Source organism: Ctenocephalides felis, unplaced genomic scaffold (genome assembly GCF_003426905.1).
Source record: "Ctenocephalides felis isolate EL2017-DRISC unplaced genomic scaffold, ASM342690v1 CF-g0.4_SCAFFOLD_01492, whole genome shotgun sequence".
Classification (NCBI taxonomy): Eukaryota; Metazoa; Arthropoda; class Insecta; order Siphonaptera; family Pulicidae; genus Ctenocephalides; species Ctenocephalides felis.
In genome coordinates this window covers 35,409,587-35,433,263 of record NW_020537646.1, presented here as the reverse complement: position 1 = coordinate 35,433,263, position 23,677 = coordinate 35,409,587, and the positions used below count along the sequence as shown (strand labels likewise).

The following is a 23,677-nucleotide window of genomic DNA, read 5'->3' as shown; positions in this document are numbered from 1 at the left end:
AAATTAAATACATTATATGTACCCGAAATGGATGAAATAAATTGTGTTAAATATTAAATGAAGTATATTATGAAAGTATGTTTTAAAGATATCAATTGAAACTAGTTTTTAAAGAATGTGAAATTTTTATAAATCTATTCAAAAAAAGTTTAATTTTATCTAAATACCTAATTCTAATACTTATTCTCACTTAAGCCTTAAGGCGAGTTGTATAAACTGATCGATACTTACAAATAGTTTCATGTAATGTTTTTTCACGATGCGGATAGTTAATAATTTGATTGTTCTTAAAATGTTATTTTGAAATAGGCATAATTTTTCATTTACTACTTAATAATGATGAAATAATTTTAAATTTATTTTAGTTAATTCTAACAGTTTTTTATCACATTATCGTGAATGTTTTGTCAGTGTTTTAAATAATTATATAAGTTGTGTGGCTCAATTGGTACATAAATTAATAAATTAGATGTCAATTTGCTGAAGGCAAGTTGCATGAACTTCCTGGTGTGTGAAAATAATCGACTTAATTAATAAGAATCGATATTTAGCAACTTGGCTATGCAGGAACAACTTGCGAACATACACGGAGTGTGATGCCTTTTCTATAAGTATCTACGTTAATATTTTGTTTATTTTTAAGTATTACGAACTTTAATGAATCGATGATTGAACGATTTTTCTAGTTTCGGGATTTCCTTTAGATCATGACTAACTCTATCTATCGGCAAGCAAATGATCGAACAATTAAATACGGAAATGTGGGCAAATTTACCAAAAGTTAATCAGCATAATTCGATACTGATATTTGGATAGTTTTTAAATTTTCAAAATCAGTTGACGATTTTTGGAGAAAATGTTTGATAAATTTTTTGCACTTATCTACTGCTTCATTATTTATATATTCTGATTGCTAATCATTTATAAAGAAAAAAAAATTACTAATTATAAAGAAACGGCTCAGTTGCTTGAATCCTTATCGAGTATCATCAAATTGCATTAAAATTTTCGCAATCGGTGCAACCGTGTTTGACAAAACATTGACAAAATTTCAATTTTTGGCTCACGTACATGCATAAACGTACTGTTACTGATTTTGTTATCAAACGATTCAGAATGACTTGTCGATGCGTTGCGAAAACATTAAATTAGTAAATCTGATTTTCTGGCGGAAACAAACCTTTTTTTTGGAAGTTAATGAGGACAAGTTAATGAGTTAATGAGGACAAACAACAAAAACGAAGGAAATATTATTTCAATAATTAATTTTATATACATTGATTATTGCAATAAATAATTAAATACCTGTTTGATAAAATATTGAAATATCTTAAAAAATTTAATTAATTCAAACATTAAATTTCAATAAAACAAATAAAATTTAATTATAATGTTTACCTAGTTATTATGCATATAACTTAACGAATAAATAAATATAACCACTATTGATATATATATATATATATATATATATATATATATATATATATATCTAAATCCATTGCGTTTAATAATTAATTTATTGATATAAGGCGCTTCTCAAAGAATATATTTATTGACAGAACTGCGTTGACAAACAACAATTACGTGACATTAACATCATTGATCGGTCATAAAATAGATGATAATAAAACAATTAGCCACGTAATTACGAATCGCTAAATAATTACAATGTCATCGCGATATAAGAGCAAACTTTTTATCAACATCATCGTTTACGCGATTTATTTATGCTGGAATTATAACGACAAATAATATATATTCCTAGTAAAAGAGAAAAAAAAACATTTTTTATAAATTCTGTCTTAAGTACATAGTCCAAGAAACGTCATAATTATATTTCAATGTATTATTTAGCTATTAACAATAAGTGTATTATTATATAACTGTTCCGGTTTCGATAAATTCTTATATGTAAAGTAAAGATTATGTGGGCGGATTATGAAATAGGCCAATGGCAAGGCTATGTTGCGTAGCGTTTTTCATATAAAATGGTACTAAAAACTGTCAAAATGCTAAGTATTTGCTGTGCAATCAGGTGTTTTATGCATAAAACGCAACTTTATTAATATATTATAGCACATCATAAAGATGGAGTTATGATAATATTCTTTTGTGCGTTTCTAGGTTAGGTTTCTTATCTAAAACGCTTGACTGCAAAGCAACCACATAGCATTTTGGCATTTTTCAGTACCATTTTATGACATATACTTGTCATAATATTGGTCTATTTTAAGGCAGGTTCGCCATAGTTATGTCAGCAAAATCTAAATATGATAATAATTGATATGAAAAATGTCTTCATGAAAGCAAAAATCAGAACATCATTAGCAAATTCAGCAAATAATAAATCGGTGCTCTCAAGAGATTTATATTCTGAAATATCAGTTTTACTTACTAAATGTAATGTAAATTACATAAATAAGGCAAATAACTTTTTAATTTAAATTTACATTTTTTATTAATTTTTTTCGACTGCAAGAATTCTATAATGTGATGACGCCTCTCTTCATCGTCGCTTTTTCAGAATACAACCCTATGGTTGTCCTATCTATTTTAATGAATTGTATATTGGAAGGCTGATAAATTTTTATTCATTGCAATAATTTTTGGAAGGGCTATTTTCTCTAGGAAACATGCTATACTTATCTATAATAATCAATACTGCTTTTTTTGAAACAAAGTTTTGAGCTTGAGACTAGTGATTAAAATAAAATACACCGGCATTTAATTGCGGTAGTTTAATAATTTTATTAGAATCAAAATGAATTTAAAATCATAACTGGATTTATTATTTTCATTTAGTTGTTTTAATGATATTCGAAAAAAATTCAGTTCACTTAAAATTTTGTTTTATTTACATAAGTTAACTTTTAATTTCTATTTAATTAAACGCTAGAACCTAATTTAAATTTCACCAACACTTATAATAACGAAGATTTTGCATAAATTTAAATAAATAATATTAAATGCAATTGCAATAATCCTGTATCGAAAATAATAATATAAGTCATAAAAAAGTCATAATTAACATCCCGTAGGACATCGCAAAAAAATCGAAAATGAAATTTTTTATATATCTTTACGTTTCAAAACCTCCTGAACATTTTGGCATACCTTAGAAAAAATGGATGTATGTGTGTGTGTGCGTGTGTATGTATGTGTGTGCGGGAACACGGATGAAGCGATTTGAATAATTCAAAAAACATTCGATTCGTATTGATAAGGAGGCGTGCTGATTAGTTTATGGCGAAGGCAGGTCTAGCCATTTCGAAGATACGGGGTAAACAGTGCCAAAAATGATAACTCGGTTTTTAAGAGAACGGAGCGTCCGATTTTACTAATTCAAAACACATTTTACTTGTATTAGTAAATAAAAAAACTGATCAAATTTTCATGACGGTATGTCTAGCGGTTTCGGAGATCTAGTAAAAAAATGGTCAAAAATGATCATTAGACATATTCACATCAAATTATCAGATATTATACAGAGATTTTAATAATAAGTATAAATTTTGTTTACATTCCTATGGGTTGCATACCAATATTTATCCGTTAGACGGCGACGCAGCGCTTACGCGCTTTGACTATTTGTCTCTGTGCAGTTAAAGCAGCAAGATTGCTTTGAAAAAAAAGTGCAAAATTTCCAAAATATGTCAAAATAAAAAAAACATTTTTTCTTTCAAAAAAAAATTTTTTTCAAAAAAAAGTAATTTTTTGTCAAATTTATAATTTCTCAAAAATCTAATTTGTTCGAAGTAAATTTTTTTCAACAATGTTAATCACTTTAAAAAAACAATAATTTTTGGTACGGGAAGATCCAGCAATTTGCCTTAAGTCACGATGACATACACCCCACTAGTTTCTGTTTGTGACTATTATTAATATTAAATTGGAATTTTCTTCTTTCCAGCGTAATGGTACCCTAAACGAAGTTTCGACAATTCACACAGGCCATTCCGATATGAAAGAATTTGGCTTGTTAAACCGTTTAAATGGTTTGGACCACCTGCCTTACTGGGACTCATCTCCTTGTAGTGATGTCAGGGCTTCTGAGGGATCATTTTTTCCTCCAAGAGTTTATACTGGGGCCGATATTGTTCATGTTTATGACAAAGATCTTTGTCGTATATTACCTCTGCAATACAGAGGACCAGTGGTAAAAGATGGTGAGTAGGATATTATTCATTATTATAACTATTAGTCTTTCGTCATTATATCATTTTAATTAGTTTATGAGATTTTATCAACTCTCTTATCAACTAATAGCATACAAAAATAAAAAGTCGATGAGGATTTTTGGACCCCTCTTCCTTCTTGATGTGATATTCACGTGGTGATATTCAAAATTACCCCTCCTTGCCCATCAAACATCACGTGCATTTTTAGTTACGAAGAAATATTGTTTTTTTTTTTAAATATGTATAGATTTAAAAAAAATTAGGTAAAGAATAAATACACGTAATATATTACTATACCCCTTTAACCCCCACGTGATTTTTTGTCAAAATGTCCCTCCCCCTAAAAACCCCACGTGATTAATGGGCGCCCCTAAGTAGTAATATGAATTTTATAGCTATTTTTATATTTTTTAAAATAAATGTTTAAATGAATTCTATATTTTTCTAACCTATTTTATATTTTTCGAATGTAATTACTAACTATTAATCATTATGCATTGAGTTGTTGATAAAATCAATTGCAAGTAAATCCTTAATAAATGCAGTAGTAGGTAAGGGCGGGGCTAGTTGAGCAAATTTTTACTTAAACGGATGTAGCACCTCAATGAAAAGTCTCAATAAATTGCTATACGAGGATTTGTTATTTATCGCTTAACAAAAGTGTTAATACTATTTTTTGGTGAAGTAAAATTTAAAAGCTACAGCTGTTTAAATGCAAAAAGTCAAGTATGCTCAATGTACCCCATAGGTGAGGCAAGTTGAGCACTAAGAAAGTATAATAAAATCATAGGTTCAATGTCGATTAGTGATGAAATAAAGTAAGTTTTTAATAACCAGTTCTATATTTATAGTCTTTATTGACAGAAAAAACAAAACTTATAGTAATTTGCTTTGAATAATTAACGAAAAGTAGAATCAACAGAACAATATCGTATCGTAGGAATTATTTTACCATTATATTTAGTATTTTTGTTTAAAATCATTATTTCTTTATATTATTACTCATAGACTTAGCCTAAATCTTAAAAATAATAATCAATTTCTGGAAGTTAATGATAATTGTCTTATATAGAACAAGTTTAGCAACTATGCCCAACTAACCCCAACTCGGAATTTCAAAATAAAAGTGAGTTTATAAAAAAAACCGTGAAAAATATAGCCAGAATCTCTGTGCATATTAAAAGTACTATAATTATATTGAAGAATAACATTTACCTGATTAAAAATAAATAATATTTGACTAAACCAGATGAAAACTCGTGATGAATTACGTTTTTACTTTTTGGTCTCAAAATAAACAAAACGCCCGTGAGCCTCACTCATTTGTCCAGCGGCCACTAACGATCGCGGGATGTTTATTTCTCCAAAACCTCTATATTTCCGCCATATGATGCCTAAACGAACGGTGAATAGTTTTCGAGATATTTCGATTGCTCAACTTGCCCCTATGCTCGACTAGCCCCGCTCTACCCTATTCATATGATTTTGAGAAAATTTCAATAATATTATAAAACTAAACTATTCTTTAATTCAATTTCATTTAAAATTTATTTTTTGCGATGAATATTAAAATATCCAATATTGTTAAAGGTTCATGAGTGTAGCACTTACATTATTTCACTCTCACTCTTACTTTTTCTCAAAAAAGATCTTTTTGAGAATTTAGAAAAATTGCTTTTTAAAATTGTATTTAATATATCAACCAACAGTCAAAACCATTTAATTTGAGGCGTTCTCCGTTTTTAAAATATAATGAGGCATGGAGTAGGATATTCTTGTAATTAATTAATTAACAAACCCAAAATTTTAGGTTTGACTGCTGATCTCTACACGCCTCCAGATAATGTCTTTGGTGGAAATGAAACAAGTGCTCCAGATAATCAATGTTTTTGCGATTCAAAGCACTATTGTCCGCCTAAGGGTTTGCAGAACATTAGTCCTTGCCAGTATGGTAAGTTTATTTCATAGTTATCTCATTTCATTAAATATTAAAATATTTTAGATATATTATTTAATATGTTTTTGTTCTACACTTTAGATGCACCTGTCTATATATCGTTCCCTCATTTCTATCAGGCTGATGAAACTTTTCTCAATGACGTTGAGGGTTTAAAGCCCGTGCAAGAAAAACATGAAACTTTTTTCAAAATTCAACCGGTATGTTCAAAATATAAATATAATTTAGTTTTTAAATATATATGTGTATATATATATATATATATATATATATGTATATGCCATCCCGGTGAATAAGTGGTTGTCAATTTTCACTATTTTGCAAAGCTTGATTTCAAAGCTTTATTTCTCATTGTAATATCGCTTATTTGAAATTAATGGTTTAAATTTTATATAAAATGTTTCATTAACTTCAGTTCTTAACCAAAAGTTTTTTAATTTAATGATTATTTTCAGAGAAATAGTTAATACCGCGATTTAAAACATTTTTGCCGAAATTCGAATTAATCACTTATTCACAGGATGGCAGATATATGTTTGTGTATGTCTTATGAAAACGTTACACCAAAAACCAATTTTTTTATTCAACCATAAATATTTTGTGTTTCCATTAAAAATTGTGTAAAATTTTGAATTTTTAATAATTGTGTAAATGGAATTGTTCAACTCACTAATTCAATAAAGATTTATTTAATACTTTATTGAAATTGTAAATCTGAATCATTCCCATGCATAAAACCACTACAGGCTTTTGGAACCATTCTAAAACTAGATATTGTATCTATATATGAAATTTATTTAAATAATATAATAATTAAAATTTATTTAAATAATATAATAATTAATGTTTGTATTTGAACTATGCAGAAACTTGGAGTGCCAGTCGAAGGAAAAGTTCGGGTGCAACTAAATTTGCGAGTCGAACAAGCTAAAAATGTAGCATCGGTTCATAAATTTCGAAGTATTATGTTCCCAGTCATGTGGTTAGAAGAGGTAAGCTTAATAGTAATATAAACTGATGAATTTTTTTATATGATAGTTTATAAATATCTTAACAAATCATATTTGCCTTATATCTGTTCCCTCCTCTAACACTAAGCATTCTGCATTATATTACTCGCGCTCACGCAAAGTTGCCAAACATTCCCAATTAAAGTAGGTTTTATCATCAGATATTAAAATTAGTGTCTTTTTCATAAGGTAAGTTGCCTGAACTTTCCATTAAAAACTTTAAGAATTTTCATAATTGAATCACTTTTTCGAGGCCTGTAATATTTGGAAAGTTTATTAAGAACGTGAATTCTATCACTTTGCAAAGTTTCATTAAAACTGTGAAGAAAGTTTCAACTATTTATTACAAATAAAAGGCACGGGTGACTTTTAATAATCTATGAACTTTTCAAGTCGGTTCAGGATTTTTGGTGTAAACTAGTTGAAAAATTTTGCTAATCATAAGAAACGATTCGGCCGATCGTAGCACGAAAATAATCATTACAAAACCTCATCGAGTTTTCTCAATTGGTTACATACATACATACCTTAAGGGGGTCTACCTATGTGACGGCCTGTTTTTTAGGGATATTTTAGGATTTTTTTTCTACGACCAGTAAATATTTAGAGCTTCAAGTTTTTTATCATTTATTAACACATATTTGGACAGTATAAATATAAAATTTCAGCTAAAAATATTCAGTCAAACTAGAGTTACAGCGCTCTGAACACCCCCGCCTCGAAAAAAAGAGCTCCCACTTCCTCCACGATTCCGGCTGATCGGCTTATCAAATATCGAAAAAAAAATTTAACTTTTTTTTTTCTTTTTTCAAAAACAATTGTTGCGACAATACAAGCATAAAGTTCTTCGAATCATTCAAATCAGATGCTTATTTTTCTCAAAAGCTGCCATTTTTTGCACATTCAATTATTAAAACTAATCACCACCTCTCCCCATCATTACGAATCGAATGTTTTTTTGATCATCCAAATTGGTTGATCCGTTATCTTAAAAACTGACATTTTTAGCACTTTTTGCTCTATATCTCTGAAGCCGTTGGACCTGTCTTCTTCAAAAACTAATCAACACGTCTCCTCATCAATAGGAATCGAATGCTTTTTGAACCAGTCAAATCTGATAATCCAAAAATTGTCTCCACACATACACACACACACATACACACATTCATTTTTCTGAGGTATGCCAAAATGCTCAGAAACTTCTGAAACGTGAAGAAATGCAAAAAAATTTCATTTTCGATTTTTGGCCGATTACTATAACTTACCCTAGGGGTAATAAAAGCAATGATAGCAAAAGTAAATGTTTTTTTTAAATATATTTTTTTTTCTTCCCAGGGTGTAGGCGAACTAACTCCCGGCATTCGGCGTTGGATTCTACTAGCTACAGATGTGGCAGACGTGGCAGGTCCCTTACTGAACTACTCCTTAATCATCACCGGTTGCTTCTGTCTGATCTACGTTTTTGTGGTCACCTATCGAGGAGTTGTCGTCGAAACAATCGCCGTAGACCCATTAGAAATCGTAGAGATGGGAAGAAGAAGTTTAAGACGAGGTTCTAAATTCATAGAGAATAGTCAACATAAGATCGCTTCATCTCTAAACAGAGGCGACAGCTACACATTGCTCAGTTCCAATGGAGGAATAAATGGTGACGATGATAATTGAAGGTTGAATGATGGAATGATGGAATGATTGTATTATAGGGTAAAAGATTGACTTTACAGAATTATTCGTATACAGATAGGTTTAAAAATGAATTTAGTATAATATTAATAGATTATCAAATTGCGTAGTAAAATTTGAGTAATTCAAACAAACTAATCAGGTTTAGTGTAATTTACTTGACAATACGTATCCGGATTTTAACTTTTTTTTCAATGCAGCAAATCGTATCTAGACATAAAATGCAGAGAGAATGAAGCAATATGATTATTAGTAAGGTGACCATACGTCCCGGTTTGGCCGGGACAGTCCCGGATTTCCACCTTGTGTCCCGGGTTTTTCTAAAAGCAATATTTGTCCTGGATTTAGATCTTTTGTCGCGGATTGTCCCAGATTTTCGAAAAGTATAGGTCTAAAATGAATATTTTTCTTACTTGATAATAAAATTGCAACTACCCATCAAATATTTGAAAATGTTATTTACAACTAGTATGCTTATATAAAAAGACAGGTTAAAATAGCCTCTCACGAACTTCTATTTTCAATTTTACGAAAATCAACAAAAATTATGAAAATGAACTTCTTGACTGCCTGGAATAATTGCTAATTATTTTTAAATAGTTATGAAGAACATTTAACAAAATTTTATAATAAGTTTGAAAGCTGAAAAAACATATAGATCCAAAAAAAGAAGATAAATTATAACATATAACCGAATAATAAAGTTCTTAGCCAGTAATACTAATTTAAAAAAAATACTATTTAAAAAGACAGATTTTTATTGCATTCTTAAATAGTATTTGCTATATTAAAATCGTATTATTTTTTAGCAATTTTTTAGCATTCACCCGCCCTACTCGTCCTGGATTAGCATAACCAAAAATTACCGTCCCGGTTTTAACTTAAAAAATTATAGTCACCTTATTATTAGGAATGATTTCAAGATATGAAATAGTCAATATGCACATATAATGTTGGTGTCAAACGATTCAGAATAACTTGAAACATCGAGGAAACATAAAATTAACAAAATTAAAAGTAGAACTGACTATGACTTATCAATGCGCATTGACATGCGCTTGTTAGCTATTTGAATCAATTAGATTTAAAAATTGGCATCTAAATTATTACACAAGACAAACAATATTCGTTTTAGTAATTGCAGATAACATAAATTATTAATTTAAAATCATTATTATTATGAATAACATTGTAATTTAAACGCTTTACCATATGTACTTCACATTACTTTATGCAATATTTGGTTTCTAGAAATTATTTACCAAAAAGTGATTTTGTATTACGTCAAGCACTTATTTGCTCTTATTTGTTTCTTGGTTATTAATAAGGTGACCATATTTTTTTAAGTCAAATTTGTGACCTCGGGCGGGGCGGGGGGGTCGGTGTTAGCCGTTTATATAACAAATGCTATCCAAGGATACAATAAAAAACAGTTTTTTTAGATGATTTATTTTTTATCATAATTGCGGACTTCTAGTAAGAGCATTATACTTTGACTATTATATGCAATACTTCTTTATCTATGATATTATATCTTATAATTTTCGATCTATATGATCTATTCAATTTTCTTCATAATTAATTTGAAAAAAATAGTACCTGTTAGTTTGTTTCCCTAATTTTTGTTAATTTAACTGTTAATTTTCGTAAAACCGGGACATCCGGGACAAAAAATCAAAATCCTGGACAAATATTGCTTTAAAAAAACCCGGGACATAAGGTGAAATGCGGGACTGTCCCGGCCAATCCGGGACGTATGGTCACCTTATTAATAATAGTAAACTTATTTGGAAGATAGTAGTATAACATAAAAACAAATAAATATTTTATATTAATTTATACAATACAAATCGACAGTTGCAATAGAAGAAGTTAATGATTTTTAATGCAGAACAATTTTTTTTTATTATTTTTTAAAGCCTATCTATTATTGTTTTTTTTTATCTTCGTAAACAATTAATATTTTTACTTATATTATTATTGTAATCGTAAAATTATAAATCTAATAACTACAATTTGATTTTTTTGACTTAAATAAATACAAATACTCTCATAAAATTAGAAAGAAGTAATATTTTAGGAGTTACTTTTCGGTAAACTTGGATACACGATACTATGGGATAATATTTGGTAGTCTATTAAGTGAATTTTTAGCTATATATTTCATAAAGAAAATATTTTTTACCAATAATTCAAGAAACAACAAAAAGTTGCAATGCTAAATTTTACTATCAATAATTCAACTTGAATAACAGACGAAAATATGTGCAATTTATTCTATACATACAATATGTGAATTTATATTTTAAAATATTAGATAACGCATATTTATTTTTTCACACTTTTTTTAATGGTCACATAATATTTGTAGATTTAATTTTTCTATCATCAGCAATGATAATTATATTTATAACCCGCATTTAATATATAATTCGAATTAATTGCCATTCCATAAAATTTTAATTTGTTGCTAACGTTTAAAGAAAGTTATATGATGATTTTTTTATTTAATAAAGGCTTTCAGGTAAAGAATTTCTAATATAAAATTACCTCATTAAATGATCAATTAGAATTCCTGCATTGAAAATTAGTTAAAATCATAAAAGAACCAAAATCATATTATCATATATATTATATTTAGACATACTAGATAATAAGTAAAATTTAGTTTGGTTGTACGTGAGCTGGTTTCTCAAAACATTAGGATTAATAATGCTAGTAAGACAATATTGAAATGTGACATATATTTAATAATAATAATAATTCATTATATTAGATTGGGCTAGGATAATTCACACGTCTTGCCAAATTTTAATCTCGATATTTTTAAATAAATTTTAAATTTAGTTTTAGAAGTTAATTCAGACCCATCAAGGTCTGTCCGAGGCTAGTTACCTAATTCGACCGAAATAGTAATTGGATAGAAGTAAATGTATAAGCAACTAACAAATATTGAAATAAAAAAAAATATTTACCGAGATGTTGCACGAATAGGTCTAAATAAGGTTAAACATATAATATTCACAATAGTTTGAATAAAATTGTTTAAATTAACTAACTAAATGTGAATGTTGAATTTTCTTTAGACCTAAGAAGATTCGTGTTATTCCAAATTGCCTTAACAAGTAATTAATGTGCCTAAAGTTACAATGTGTAAATATAATATAGATTTGAGCAATTTATTTTAATTTAAGAGTGTGTTGGATATATACTCAAATTTTTTTAAAACATAGGATAGCATATTGTATTTTTATATAATTTTTTTACATTTTTTGAATAAATATTTTAGCATACTTAATAATCATCATATGTGATATAACAATAATGTTGAAATATACAAAATTTTGTAATTTTACTATAATAATTAAATTGTGACAATAAATAATTAAAAGCTGAAATCGGTTTGGGCATTTCGGTTGTTGAATTGCATAAAAGTTTTAATACTTATAGCCCTGGCATATAAATTTATTTCGCTAGATTTAATTTTATGCAAATGTTGTTTTGTAATCAAAAGTTTTAAATTATGTGAATTTATTGAAGAGATAAAATACTCTTGCCGAATTACCAAAGATTACTATTTTTGCTTTTAATGGCGTGCAATATTTCTCATCTAATAGTTAGTGCAATATTTTACTACAATCAGTAGTATTTATTTGTATATAAATGGACTAAAGGGTTACAGCCATAGTTAAAAGCATTGAGTTGAAGCGTTACCATAAAATACTGACAAATATTCTTCAAAATAAATTTAAAATAAATTGGAAAAAGTTTTAATTTACATTTTAGTTCCCTATTCACGCTGAAACACGTTTGTAAAATAAATTAAACTAAGTAGCATAAAAATTAAAAATTATATTATTTTATATTCATAAGTTTACTATATGGTTGTGTTTTATATGTGTGTCTATTTATATCGATATTATATATATATATATATATATATATATATATATATATTAATCTGTCACAGGATTATTTTATAATACTTTTTTACCCTAATTGTTTTTTATAAAATCATAGCTCTGAATTAAAATTCGTTAAATGGAATTGTTAGCAAATACCAATTGCATGCTAATCTTGCCTTTTGTTCAGGATTTATTTAGGTTTTTCGACAATTCTTATATTTTGCAATATATTGCAATTTAGAGCCTTCTATTTTTGACAATACTTGTAAATGTTTTAAATTCAGATATTGAAATATCTACTATTCAAAATATTTGATCCTGTTCATGATATTCATATATAATATCTTTGGGAATCTCTAATGTAAATATAAAATTGTTGTAATATCTATTCTTAATATTAGTGAGTAAAATTGATACATATCAAATTAAATTAAATATTATTATTTTGAATTAGAAAATGTTTCTTAAGGTTAGTGATGTTTAAATATGATTATATATCAAAAAATTAGATGAGAAACCCAGTTTTGAAGAATATTTATAATCTATTTAATCTTTGGATATGGCTATATTACTTATAGAAAAAATGTAATTAATATACGTATTATTTAAAATTATTTTTAAATAAAAAAACATATGTATTCATATAGATTTGTTTCATTATCAGATTTAAATTGATTTCGGTACTTAGTTAAAAGGGCATTGAAAATACTGTGGAAATTTAATATTTTTTTATAAATATTTATGTTGCATAATGTTAAACTCATACAACGGTTTAATGCTCATTATTATACTTGCAAATATTAATATGGAAATGCGTAATAGTTTATTCCTGAATCTATATCTATTGCCGTTTTTACCGGATTATTACTAAATCCGGTAAACTTCTTAGAAAGCGGTTTGCAATTGCTTTTGAATTATTAAAAAAAAATAGTAGAAAAGAACCAAATTATTATATTAATGATATAATATACAATGTTAGTGATTAACCAACGTTTCAAATTACAGTTGAAAGTTGAATTTATATTATAAATAAATTATTTATATAAAACATGTGCTTACAACTTCTAAACCTTGATAACTATTTAAATAAGTGATATATTATTAAAACTGAAACAGTTTTTGAATATTTGTGTAATCTTATACGTATTAAGGTTTCTCGAAAAAAATATTAGGTACTATTTAATCACTGTGAAAAGTATAGATAATACCTATACATAATACGTAATATAATATTTAATGTGTTGAATTCAAAATTTGGTAAAATGTGTTGAATTTTGTCAAATTTGAATCAATCAATATATATCCATGGTTCAGATCTTACGAGACCGAAGCAATGGAATGATAAATGGGTGAAAGCTTCGGCCTTCCAATCAACAAGGTTTCGAGTTTAAGTACAACCTAGTATCAAGCAGTGGTAATATCCATTTTTACTAGAAAATATAAACCTAAGTATATTTTGAATTGCAAGTATTGGAGCAACATTACAATTAAAAGCATATAAAAATGTCAACACCACAAAGAGAAAAGAAAACATTTGGGTGTTTACTTATATAAAGCTGCAATTTTATCAGAACCTTTTATGGAATACTCAGAATTGTGCTGATTCAAATAATAATAACAAATAAAAAGACCGTACCAAGCAAATAAACTATTAGAAACAATTTGTTTATAATTAACTTCCCGTAGGGTAAGTTATATTATAGTAATCGCAAAAAAATTGAAAATGAAAATTTGATATATCTTTACGTTTCAGAGGTTTTTGAACATTTACATGATACAAGTTTTCGTAGACGATTTTACGAACGCGAATCAACCGATTTGAATAATTCAAAATCATTCGATCACTACTGATAAGGAGACGTGCTGATTAGTTTTTGGCAAATCCAAGTCTAAATAAATAAGCTATGCAGCGCAATTGCTTAAAAAAATGTTCAAAATTTTCAAGAAAAGTCAAAATACAAAAAATCTAAAAAATCTAATTTTTCAAAAAAGTCAAAATTTTTCATTTTTTTTTTAAGTTTTGCGAAGTTTTTTTTAATTAATTATTATATTAATTTAGTTTTTGTCACGGGAAGTTCCAGCAATTTGCCTTAAGGCACGATCCATACGCATACACCGCATCCGTTTTTATTTAAGTTTATAATTTTTTCACAGTTGGCCGGCCTTGTTCCATTTTAGCATCGTCGTTGAGCGCCGCCAACTTCACTTCGAAATGATTTTTTCACAATTGAACCTTCCACTTGAAGTTGCTTGAAACATCTGCTATTTATAATATTATAACCTCAAATGCTTTTAAACGTCAAGTGACTAGTGATTGATAAAAATAAACTCATAAACAAAGTAGTTTTAAAATTATTAATAAAAAATACAACAAATATGAGTATAGGAACAATTGCAAATCAACATTTAATTTTAACAGGTGACAAAGAAAGGTAAATAGAAATAGAAATAGAAATAATAATTACATCTGTAACATGATTTTGCGAGGAAATTTTCGCATAGAATCAATTCGGATTCTATCAATTAGTATATTAATTGTATTTTTATTTCTATTTATTAAAATACTATTCATTGCTAATTTGATTGGTTTTACCTTTTTATAAATATTATCTTTTGAGCAGTTAAAACGAAATTTGCATCTTTTTTTTTTGTAGAATACTATAAATTTAGTGACTTTATACAACAAATAAATATCTATTCAATTTGTGCTATATTATGTTTACATGACGTTCTCACTATTAAGACAAAGTAATTTCAATTGAATAATATCATCTCCATTTACCCGGTTATTTATTTTAAATTCAACGAACGAAATTAATGGGTTTTATTTTATATCACTTACAGATTTAAGGAACTTTTGCAGTTGCGACTTATAGAATGTGGTTGGCGAGATCAAGTGAAATTACTTTGTCGCCAAATCGTTAAAGAAAAAGCAGATACAAATATCACTGTAGATATGTTAGTAAATGAAGTAACACCAAAAGCCAGATCAATGGTTCCCGATACTGTGAAAAAGGAACTTTTGCATAAAATTAAAAAGCAATTGCTAAAAAATGAAAAACTGGATATGGAGTAAAAACTTATGTCTATTTGTAGAATATTTGTGAAGTCTTTTATGAATTATGATACTATATGCTAAATCTATATTTCAAAGTAATTTGTAAGTATTTTTGTTGTGGATGTTCGGGTATAATTTGAATACAAATATTGCTATGAATACTGTGTCAATATTATAATTTACCTAATCAATAATATTGATTCCTTTTTAATTGGTGCTATTATTTCATGAGATTTATTTCATTAGTGGCTATAATTTGAAACAAAATCGATTGATTGTAAACACTTCTATTTAATATATAATTAACATGTTCTGCAATCTATATACTTATACCTATATATATATATATATATATATATATATATATATATAGTTTAATCTTATCTTACATTATACATATACATTACATTAAGTTATTAATTTGAAATCTCTTGAACAATTATGTACTTTTTCACTGTTTCTATTGATAATGCAATTCCAAAGTTTTATCTGACTCCAAAACATTTGATTGATAGTTACTACAAATTGTATTCAAACAATTCATAAAACAATATTTTATTAACAATTTTAAAGCATACTTTGTATAAAACATTTTATAAAAATATTTATTGTTCTGAACCCTTCTTTAATAAAAACAAATTAACTAAATGGCGCATTGTGGGTCTACCGTGGGGACAATTCCAAGGTTGTTCCATTGTTCCCATATTATCAACAAGTTTTCTCATATCAGCTCTTGTCATTGGGGACCCAACCATAACAGATTTTCGACATGCTCTAGAAGCTAACATACTTCTAACACGACTTGGTCTACATGTAGAATTATCGCCGGAACTATCTTGTAGCATAAATAACAATTCATCAATGTCTTCTTTGCCAAACTCAAAATTCTTACTCATTGGTATTGCAGATAATTTTACCCTTTTAGTTGTTACAGCATCTTTATCTATTTCAAATTTAAAACCATTTCTTTCAAAGACCTCTAAGTTGTCTAATAAAATACTTTCATTCATTGCAGTCAACTCTAATGTTTGGGGAACAACTAATTTTTGGTTTACCAATGTTGTAGTTTTCTCAAGGTTTTCAAAGTTGTACTTTTCATCAGATGCATGCTGATCTATTATAAATAAATCATCTTCTAATTGGACTATGATGAAACCCAAATTGAATTGGCCAATAATTGTCATTTTTGAAAACATTTCTTTTGATATTTCACGCTCAAGTTCTTTCTCAGCAGATTCATTAGAAGATGGTGTGATCTCTGACCTAAATTTGATTCGATTTAGTTTTGATTCTTGTACTTCTTTAGATTTTTCCTGCATCTGCATTCTTTGCTTAATATCTTCTAATGAGCATTTCATTTCAACTTTTGGCCTGTTCTTGTTATATGCAAGATCATTGTCTTTCTTAACTTGTGAGACTTTAGTTTTGTTCTTACACTGTATTGATTCATCAGACGTGTTACTTTTTTCTTCAATATTTAACTCACATGAACTCTCATCTTGATCTAGAGAGTATTCAGCATCACTATCTTTAAAATCTTGTGCTTTATTTAAATCATCCTCTGAAAACTCATTTATAATTTTGGGATTAAAAACAAGATTCAATTTGGGTTCATTTTTTACTTTTTCAATCAAGGATTTCTCCTTGCTTTCATTGGTTTCCTTTGACACATCAATTGGATTAATTTTTGATGTAACATTAAATTTTTTTTCGTTATATGACCCTTCATCAATTTCATCCTTCTCATGAAAAACATTAATATTCTTAGGCATGAAAATAGGATTATTTTTCAGTGATACTTTAAAATCTTGTATATTGCTCTTATCTTCATAATCAGTTGTTTCTTCTGCTATTTTATCCATGGGCTTAAAATTTGGTGTGGGAGAACCCTTAGCTTCATCCTCAGAATCTGAACTTAAATTGGGAGTTTTAATATCAGTAATTGCGGTATTAATTATAGTACTATTGTCATTTTCTGAAGATAATTTAATTTGTTTTGTATCATTAGCAAATCGTTCTAAAAAACTCATTTTTCTTTTTAAACTTGAGTTTTCACATTTACCTGTTTCATTAGGCTTTCCTAAGTTATGCAAAGCATTTTTGGTGAAAGTTGATTGATTGAAATTGCTTGCATCCAATGATTTATTTTGCAATTTCATAGTGCCAGGAATATTTTCAAACAGTTTCATTAAAGCTTGTTTCAGAAGCGTGGTGAGTACTTTTTCATGATTTAAAAATATCTGACGTTTGTCTGGTGTAACATTCACATCAACATCTTGGTTCTCCATTTTAATATTTAAAAACACAAATGGATTCTGATTTCCATTAAATTGCTTATAAACTTCATTTACAACTTTCATTATTTTTGTAGGCTCACATGGCCTTGAATTAATATAATAAAACTGCCGATCTGGTGCTGATCTGCCAGCACCATGGGCACAACTAGAGATTACACCTTCAATTTGAAAGGGAGATTTTTGGCATTTTCCATTTTCTATATCCATAACATCAGCTGATTCTGCTATATAAGTATTCAATGGTTTAATTTCTAATAAATTTTGATTCTGCTGAGACCCAAAAATATTTACTATATTATCCCTGAGTGTACTATTTGCTTGTGTTGATACAATAATTGTTCTACCATAACCTTTGTTCTGATTTGTGCACATAATTTTTGCATGAGTGGAGATTAAACAATAAGCATACAAAAGTTGGGTCATTTTATTAAACTCTCTTTTAATATTTTTATGAAACTCTTTCTGGCGAACAGGTAATGTATAAAATATGTTGACTAATAGAACCGTTGTTCCAACTTGCCTAGAGCAGGGTGTTTTCTTTATGATCAAACCATTGTGGTCAAATTCAATTTTGGTACCTAATTCATCATTTTTGTGGCGTGTTGTAATAGTTACTTTAGAAAGAGCACATAGCGAACTTAAAGCTTCTCCTCTGAAACCAAATGTACTAACACCTATTAAATCACTATAATCTCGGAGCTTTGATGTATGATGTTTTAAAGTTAATGCTTGAAAATTTTCTTCTTCCACACCAGTTCCTACAAATAAAAAAGAATTTAAAAAGTAATTAATTTGCAATAAGATGATATTTAAAGTATATATTTTTTATTCTAGATATATTTAAGAGTAGCATATTGAAAAATAAGATTATAAATTCGAACTGGTATATAATATGTAGATAAATTAAATGATTTAGAAATATTTATTGCACTGATCATGTAGCATAATTGTTTCATAATATAAATAGGAGAATTGTCACATATAAAGCAATCGAAATGTACCATTGTCACAAACTTCTATAGATTCTTTGCCATGTTCTTTTAACTTTATTTCCACACAGGTTGCCCCAGCATCCAAGGCATTTTCAACTAGTTCTTTAACAGCTGTTCCTAGATTTAATACAACTTGACCGGAACATATTTGATGAACAATTTGTTTATTTATAGCTTGAATAGATTTTGACTTTTCTGTTGTCGGTAATACTTCTTCTTCGACATTGTTTTCTGCCATCATTTTCAAAAATTATTCAAAAAACGATAAACAGACATATAGAGATAAAACTACTATGCTCTAAAGGTTTACATTATTTTTGTCACAAAATAAAGTTATCATATGATGCCATATCATATTAACGATGTACATTAATATTTTGTTAAGAGAAACTCTCTCATTATTTAAGTGAATTTATTTATTTGTATCGGTTCATTTTTATTTGGCGCCATTTGAAATGTCAAAAACTGACAGCTGACAAGCTTTTGATTGTCAAACCATATTTCTAATCCAGAGGTACCAAACAATTTACTAACAGACAAAAACTGACAGTTGTCAAGCTTTTGATTGTCAAACCTCATTTCCAATCCAGAGGTACCAAATTTACTTACTAATCTTATTAATTAGTAATCTTATTAATTACTAATTGCAATTTACTTACTAATCTTATTAATTAAAATCTCCATTGATGCTCTATTATCGGCAAAATATATATAAATAAAATTGCAATAATATTTCTAATTGTAGTTGTAGTTGCAAATGAAGAAGAATAACGTTTGATTTTTGCATCGAAACAAACGAAATATATTTGAAAAATGCATGGAATATATTATTTTTTTATTATTACAATACTTCAAATGCAAACTATTACATGCATAAACTCGACATTAAGTTTTCAAAATATTGACATAAGTCCATTCCCTGGAAGAAGCTATGACGCATTGCTGAACAAAACTCACGAACAGCCTCAACAGCCTGTAGAGTCGGTTAACAATAAATTATCAAAAAGAATCCAGTCGCAGATAATAGAAAGTAGCAAGCAGGTTACTGTACCAACAATGTATAGAAATATTGCTAAACGAAATAGATCTGCCAAGAGGGTTGCACCAAGTTTTAGGTTACGCAAAGCAAGTCAAAAAACACAAAAAAATTTGCCGGCTATTGGACTGAGACGTAGAGCTCATTGAAATGTCGCCTCAAGCTCATCAGTTAATTTTCTTTGATCATATTTCAATTTGATACTGAATAATTAGTTTCAAATGTAATATTTACTACAAATGCGATTTGTGCACTTTTGAAAATATATGTTAAATTTGAATATATTTATATAACTGATTTATATACATTATTTATTATTGATAAATAATAATAATATATTGATTGATATGCATTATTCATTATTATATAACTAATTTTTTTTTGGTATTATTTTAGCAAAATGAAGCCTGAATAATTGTCTATATTTATTATTTTTGATAACTCGACGTTCGATTGGCTGTTGAATTGATTTAAATAATTAAGTAAATATTCAAATTATATCTAGAATATATATATATATATATATATACCCATTCATTATATCATTATATAAACAAATAAAGTTAATAGTTTACACTAGAATAACGGAGGTTGATTGTATATCTATTTTGCCTGATTCAGTCAATTTGACTCAATCACTGAAAATGCAGGCTTTTTAAAGTGATAAATTTTTATAACAAATAAACCATTTTCCAATCACTTTTTTCAAACATATTTAATTTTTGAAATACATTTTTTTGCATTTGCTACAAATGCCATTGCTTCCGTTTCTGATGCATGATACTTGTACCTGGCAATTTACACTGTTTTCAATATTTTTTATATTAGATAAAGTCGAAGTACTCTTGGCTTTATTTTCGTAGATACCACTTAAGTCTTCTGCCAGTTGCAAAAGAAATTCTTTTCTTGACACTCGTTTTTCAGTCACATCTTTATATATGGCTCAAGCCGTGATTGCAACCAAATCTGACTAAAGTTTGATTTCAAATTTACTTCGGTTATTTGGCAATGTACTAAATGAATGGGCACCTTGCTTGACTTGAGAATAATTTTCATCGACTGTCATGTTTTAGCCAAAGGTTTCTCCGGTGCCATAAGTCAAAATGAAAGATTTCAACTGAACAGTTTGCAAAAAATAAATTTACAGCATTGAATAAGCAAGTTATAACATGATACCTTCCCACCAGAACGTTTACAGCAGTTTTTTATGAAAAGAATATAAGTTACCCTTGTTTTATCTATGCAATTATTCCTCCATAAATTAAAATTCTTATTATAATTCTATTAATCTTTATAAAATTAATTAATAATAAATAAATACGTAATAAAACTTTATGTAATTGATAAAAACAATCAAGATTATAGAAATAAAAAGAAAACTAAACTAAACTAAACTTAACTGCTGTATGTTTATACTAAAAGCTATGTTACCAGTCTATATAAATATATGTTCTATGCTCTATGTTTAATTTCGGTTGTAACTATTTTTAAAATAAACCAACAGTCTGTGTTGTCTGAGACTTGGTTGAACAAGTTTCTTGTATAATTGTAATGAATTGTAATAATAATTATCCATATCATAAATTTAAATAGATTTAAAGTAAAAGTGTGTTTTTTGTGATTTAGGTAAGTACAAAATAATTATTTTTATTTTAAGGCAAAGTGTTAGGCATAATTCTAAACAAATATTTGTATAAAAATAAGTTGTGATTTTGAAATAAGTCCAAAACAATTTTTAATACATACATTTGTTGCTTTAAACGTCAAAATTGAATTATATTGTTTGAGGTTAGAAATGTCAAACGTCAAACATAAAACGTCAAACATCAAACGTCAAAATTGACGACGGCTGTTTTCAGGTTAAAAATGTCTGTTGTGACAGGTTTATTTTCAAATGTGTTTTAAAATTGTTAATTAATTAAATAAATGTTTAATAATTAAGTGGAATAGCTCAGATTTAGTACAATTTTTCTTACTTTTTTAAAACTATTCAAAATCAGAAATATTTCAAAAGAGGTAACAAGGAAATAAGTTTTTGAATATTTTTTCTGAAAACAAATATTGGTATAATAATTTTTATGTTAAGAATATTTAATATAAGTTGTTATTCTCAATATTTATCATAAATGGGGCAAAAAATATATATGCTCTTTTGCTCATTTGAATCATAAGGGCCATTAATTAAATTTAATTGATCAAATAAAAATTATTTGTTTGTCTAATGTTACTGAAATATTTAGGAAGTTTGCACAAAATTAAATTACCTATAATGTTTTTTAACATTTGATACTTTAAAATGTCATTCTTAGCGAGCTAACAGTACAGTTATTATCTATATGATTTATAAATTTTATATTAAAATTATTAAAACCATATACTATAGTCTACTATGGAATGTTTTATTTATGTTTTTTTAAACGCATTTAACTAAATTTGAAGTTCTTTTGCATATTTTGATTAATTTTTAGTAATTAGCAATATGAGTGTTTGGGACATTTTTTACATTTTGTCAAATATCTTGGAAATTTAGTTTCGGACACTTTTATTTGTTTATTTTAGTATAAACTAAATAAAATTTATTAACTTCCCGTAGGGTAGTTATAGTAATGGGTCGAAAATCGAAAATGAAAATTTTTGCATTTTCCGACGTTTTGAAGATTTTTGTACATTTTGGCACACCTCAGAAAAAATGGATGTGTGTGTGTTTTTTTTCGTTCTCGTTTTCTGGCAAATGGATCAACCGATTTGAACGGTTCAAAAAACATTCGAATCCAATTGATAGAGAGATATGCTGTTTTTGGCAAAGGCAGGTCCAGCCGATACGGAGATAAAGAGCAAAGAGTGCAGAACATTCAATTAGTAATGATTGGGAGAAATGGCTATTAGTTTTTGGCAAAAGCAGGCCTAGCCATTTCGAAGATACAGGGCTAAATATACAAAAAATTGCAGTTTTTGGGATAAGCATCCGAATTGAATGATTTAAAAAACTTTCTGCTTGTGCTGACAAAACAATTGCTTTTGGAAAAAAACGGACTTTGTGATTCAGTTTATACAATTCTTATAAATATTATACAATGTTACAGTATTTATAATAATCTATTTGAAAACATTTAATATCCCTCGAACATTTCGTTACGGTACGTTCCAGCAATTTAGATTAAGGCACGATGCCATACACCACTAGTTAGAATTTACTTTACATTGTTCTATACACTTGGATATCAAAATTTTGAATGCGGATAAGTATCAATATGTGGAGTTAGAACATTTTTTTACATTTTGTCAAATTACTTGGAAATTATTACTTATTCATATTAGTGAAAAATAGATAAAATTTAGATTTATAAATCATAAACCATATTAAAACCATAGACTGCTATTCACGTTTTTTACACTACTATTTATAGACTCAAGTTATTAGATTAATATAAATGATCTATTATTAGGCAGTACTTACACATATCTAGTCACTAGACTAGTATTAAGAAACATTAAATACTATTTTAGATGTATGGTCTTGGAATAAATTTTTATTTTTATTACAGGTGCTTATGACTT

At 27.5% G+C, this 23,677-nt stretch overlaps 3 protein-coding genes across 3 annotated transcripts in view; 2 read left to right on the top strand and 1 right to left on the bottom strand.

The window, feature by feature from the left end:
• The window catches only part of LOC113370372 (scavenger receptor class B member 1-like), a 62,784-nt gene extending 53,522 nt beyond the window's left edge, over window positions 1-9,262 (top strand). The window contains exons 6-10 of the mRNA XM_026611038.1: window positions 3,914-4,169; window positions 5,992-6,132; window positions 6,220-6,338; window positions 7,005-7,130; window positions 8,484-9,262. Coding sequence (XP_026466823.1) covers window positions 3,914-4,169; window positions 5,992-6,132; window positions 6,220-6,338; window positions 7,005-7,130; window positions 8,484-8,813 — 972 coding nt within the window. The 3' untranslated portion in view covers window positions 8,814-9,262. The remainder of the gene's footprint in view (window positions 1-3,913; window positions 4,170-5,991; window positions 6,133-6,219; window positions 6,339-7,004; window positions 7,131-8,483) is intronic.
• Window positions 9,263-15,003: 5,741 nt separating this feature from the next.
• Window positions 15,004-15,918, top strand: LOC113370686 (enhancer of yellow 2 transcription factor-like). The gene is made up of 2 exons (XM_026611380.1): window positions 15,004-15,168; window positions 15,581-15,918. Exons 1-2 carry the CDS (start codon window positions 15,113-15,115, stop codon window positions 15,810-15,812), a joined length of 288 nt encoding a protein of 95 aa, XP_026467165.1. The 5' UTR covers window positions 15,004-15,112; the 3' UTR covers window positions 15,813-15,918.
• A 402-nt stretch (window positions 15,919-16,320) lies between these two features.
• Window positions 16,321-19,423, bottom strand: LOC113370058 (mismatch repair endonuclease PMS2-like). The gene is made up of 2 exons (XM_026610718.1): window positions 19,093-19,423; window positions 16,321-18,849 (listed from the first exon to the last, which is right to left on the bottom strand). Exons 1-2 carry the CDS (start codon window positions 19,322-19,324, stop codon window positions 16,400-16,402), a joined length of 2,682 nt encoding a protein of 893 aa, XP_026466503.1. The 5' UTR covers window positions 19,325-19,423; the 3' UTR covers window positions 16,321-16,399.
• Between the last annotated feature and the right edge of the window lie 4,254 nt (window positions 19,424-23,677).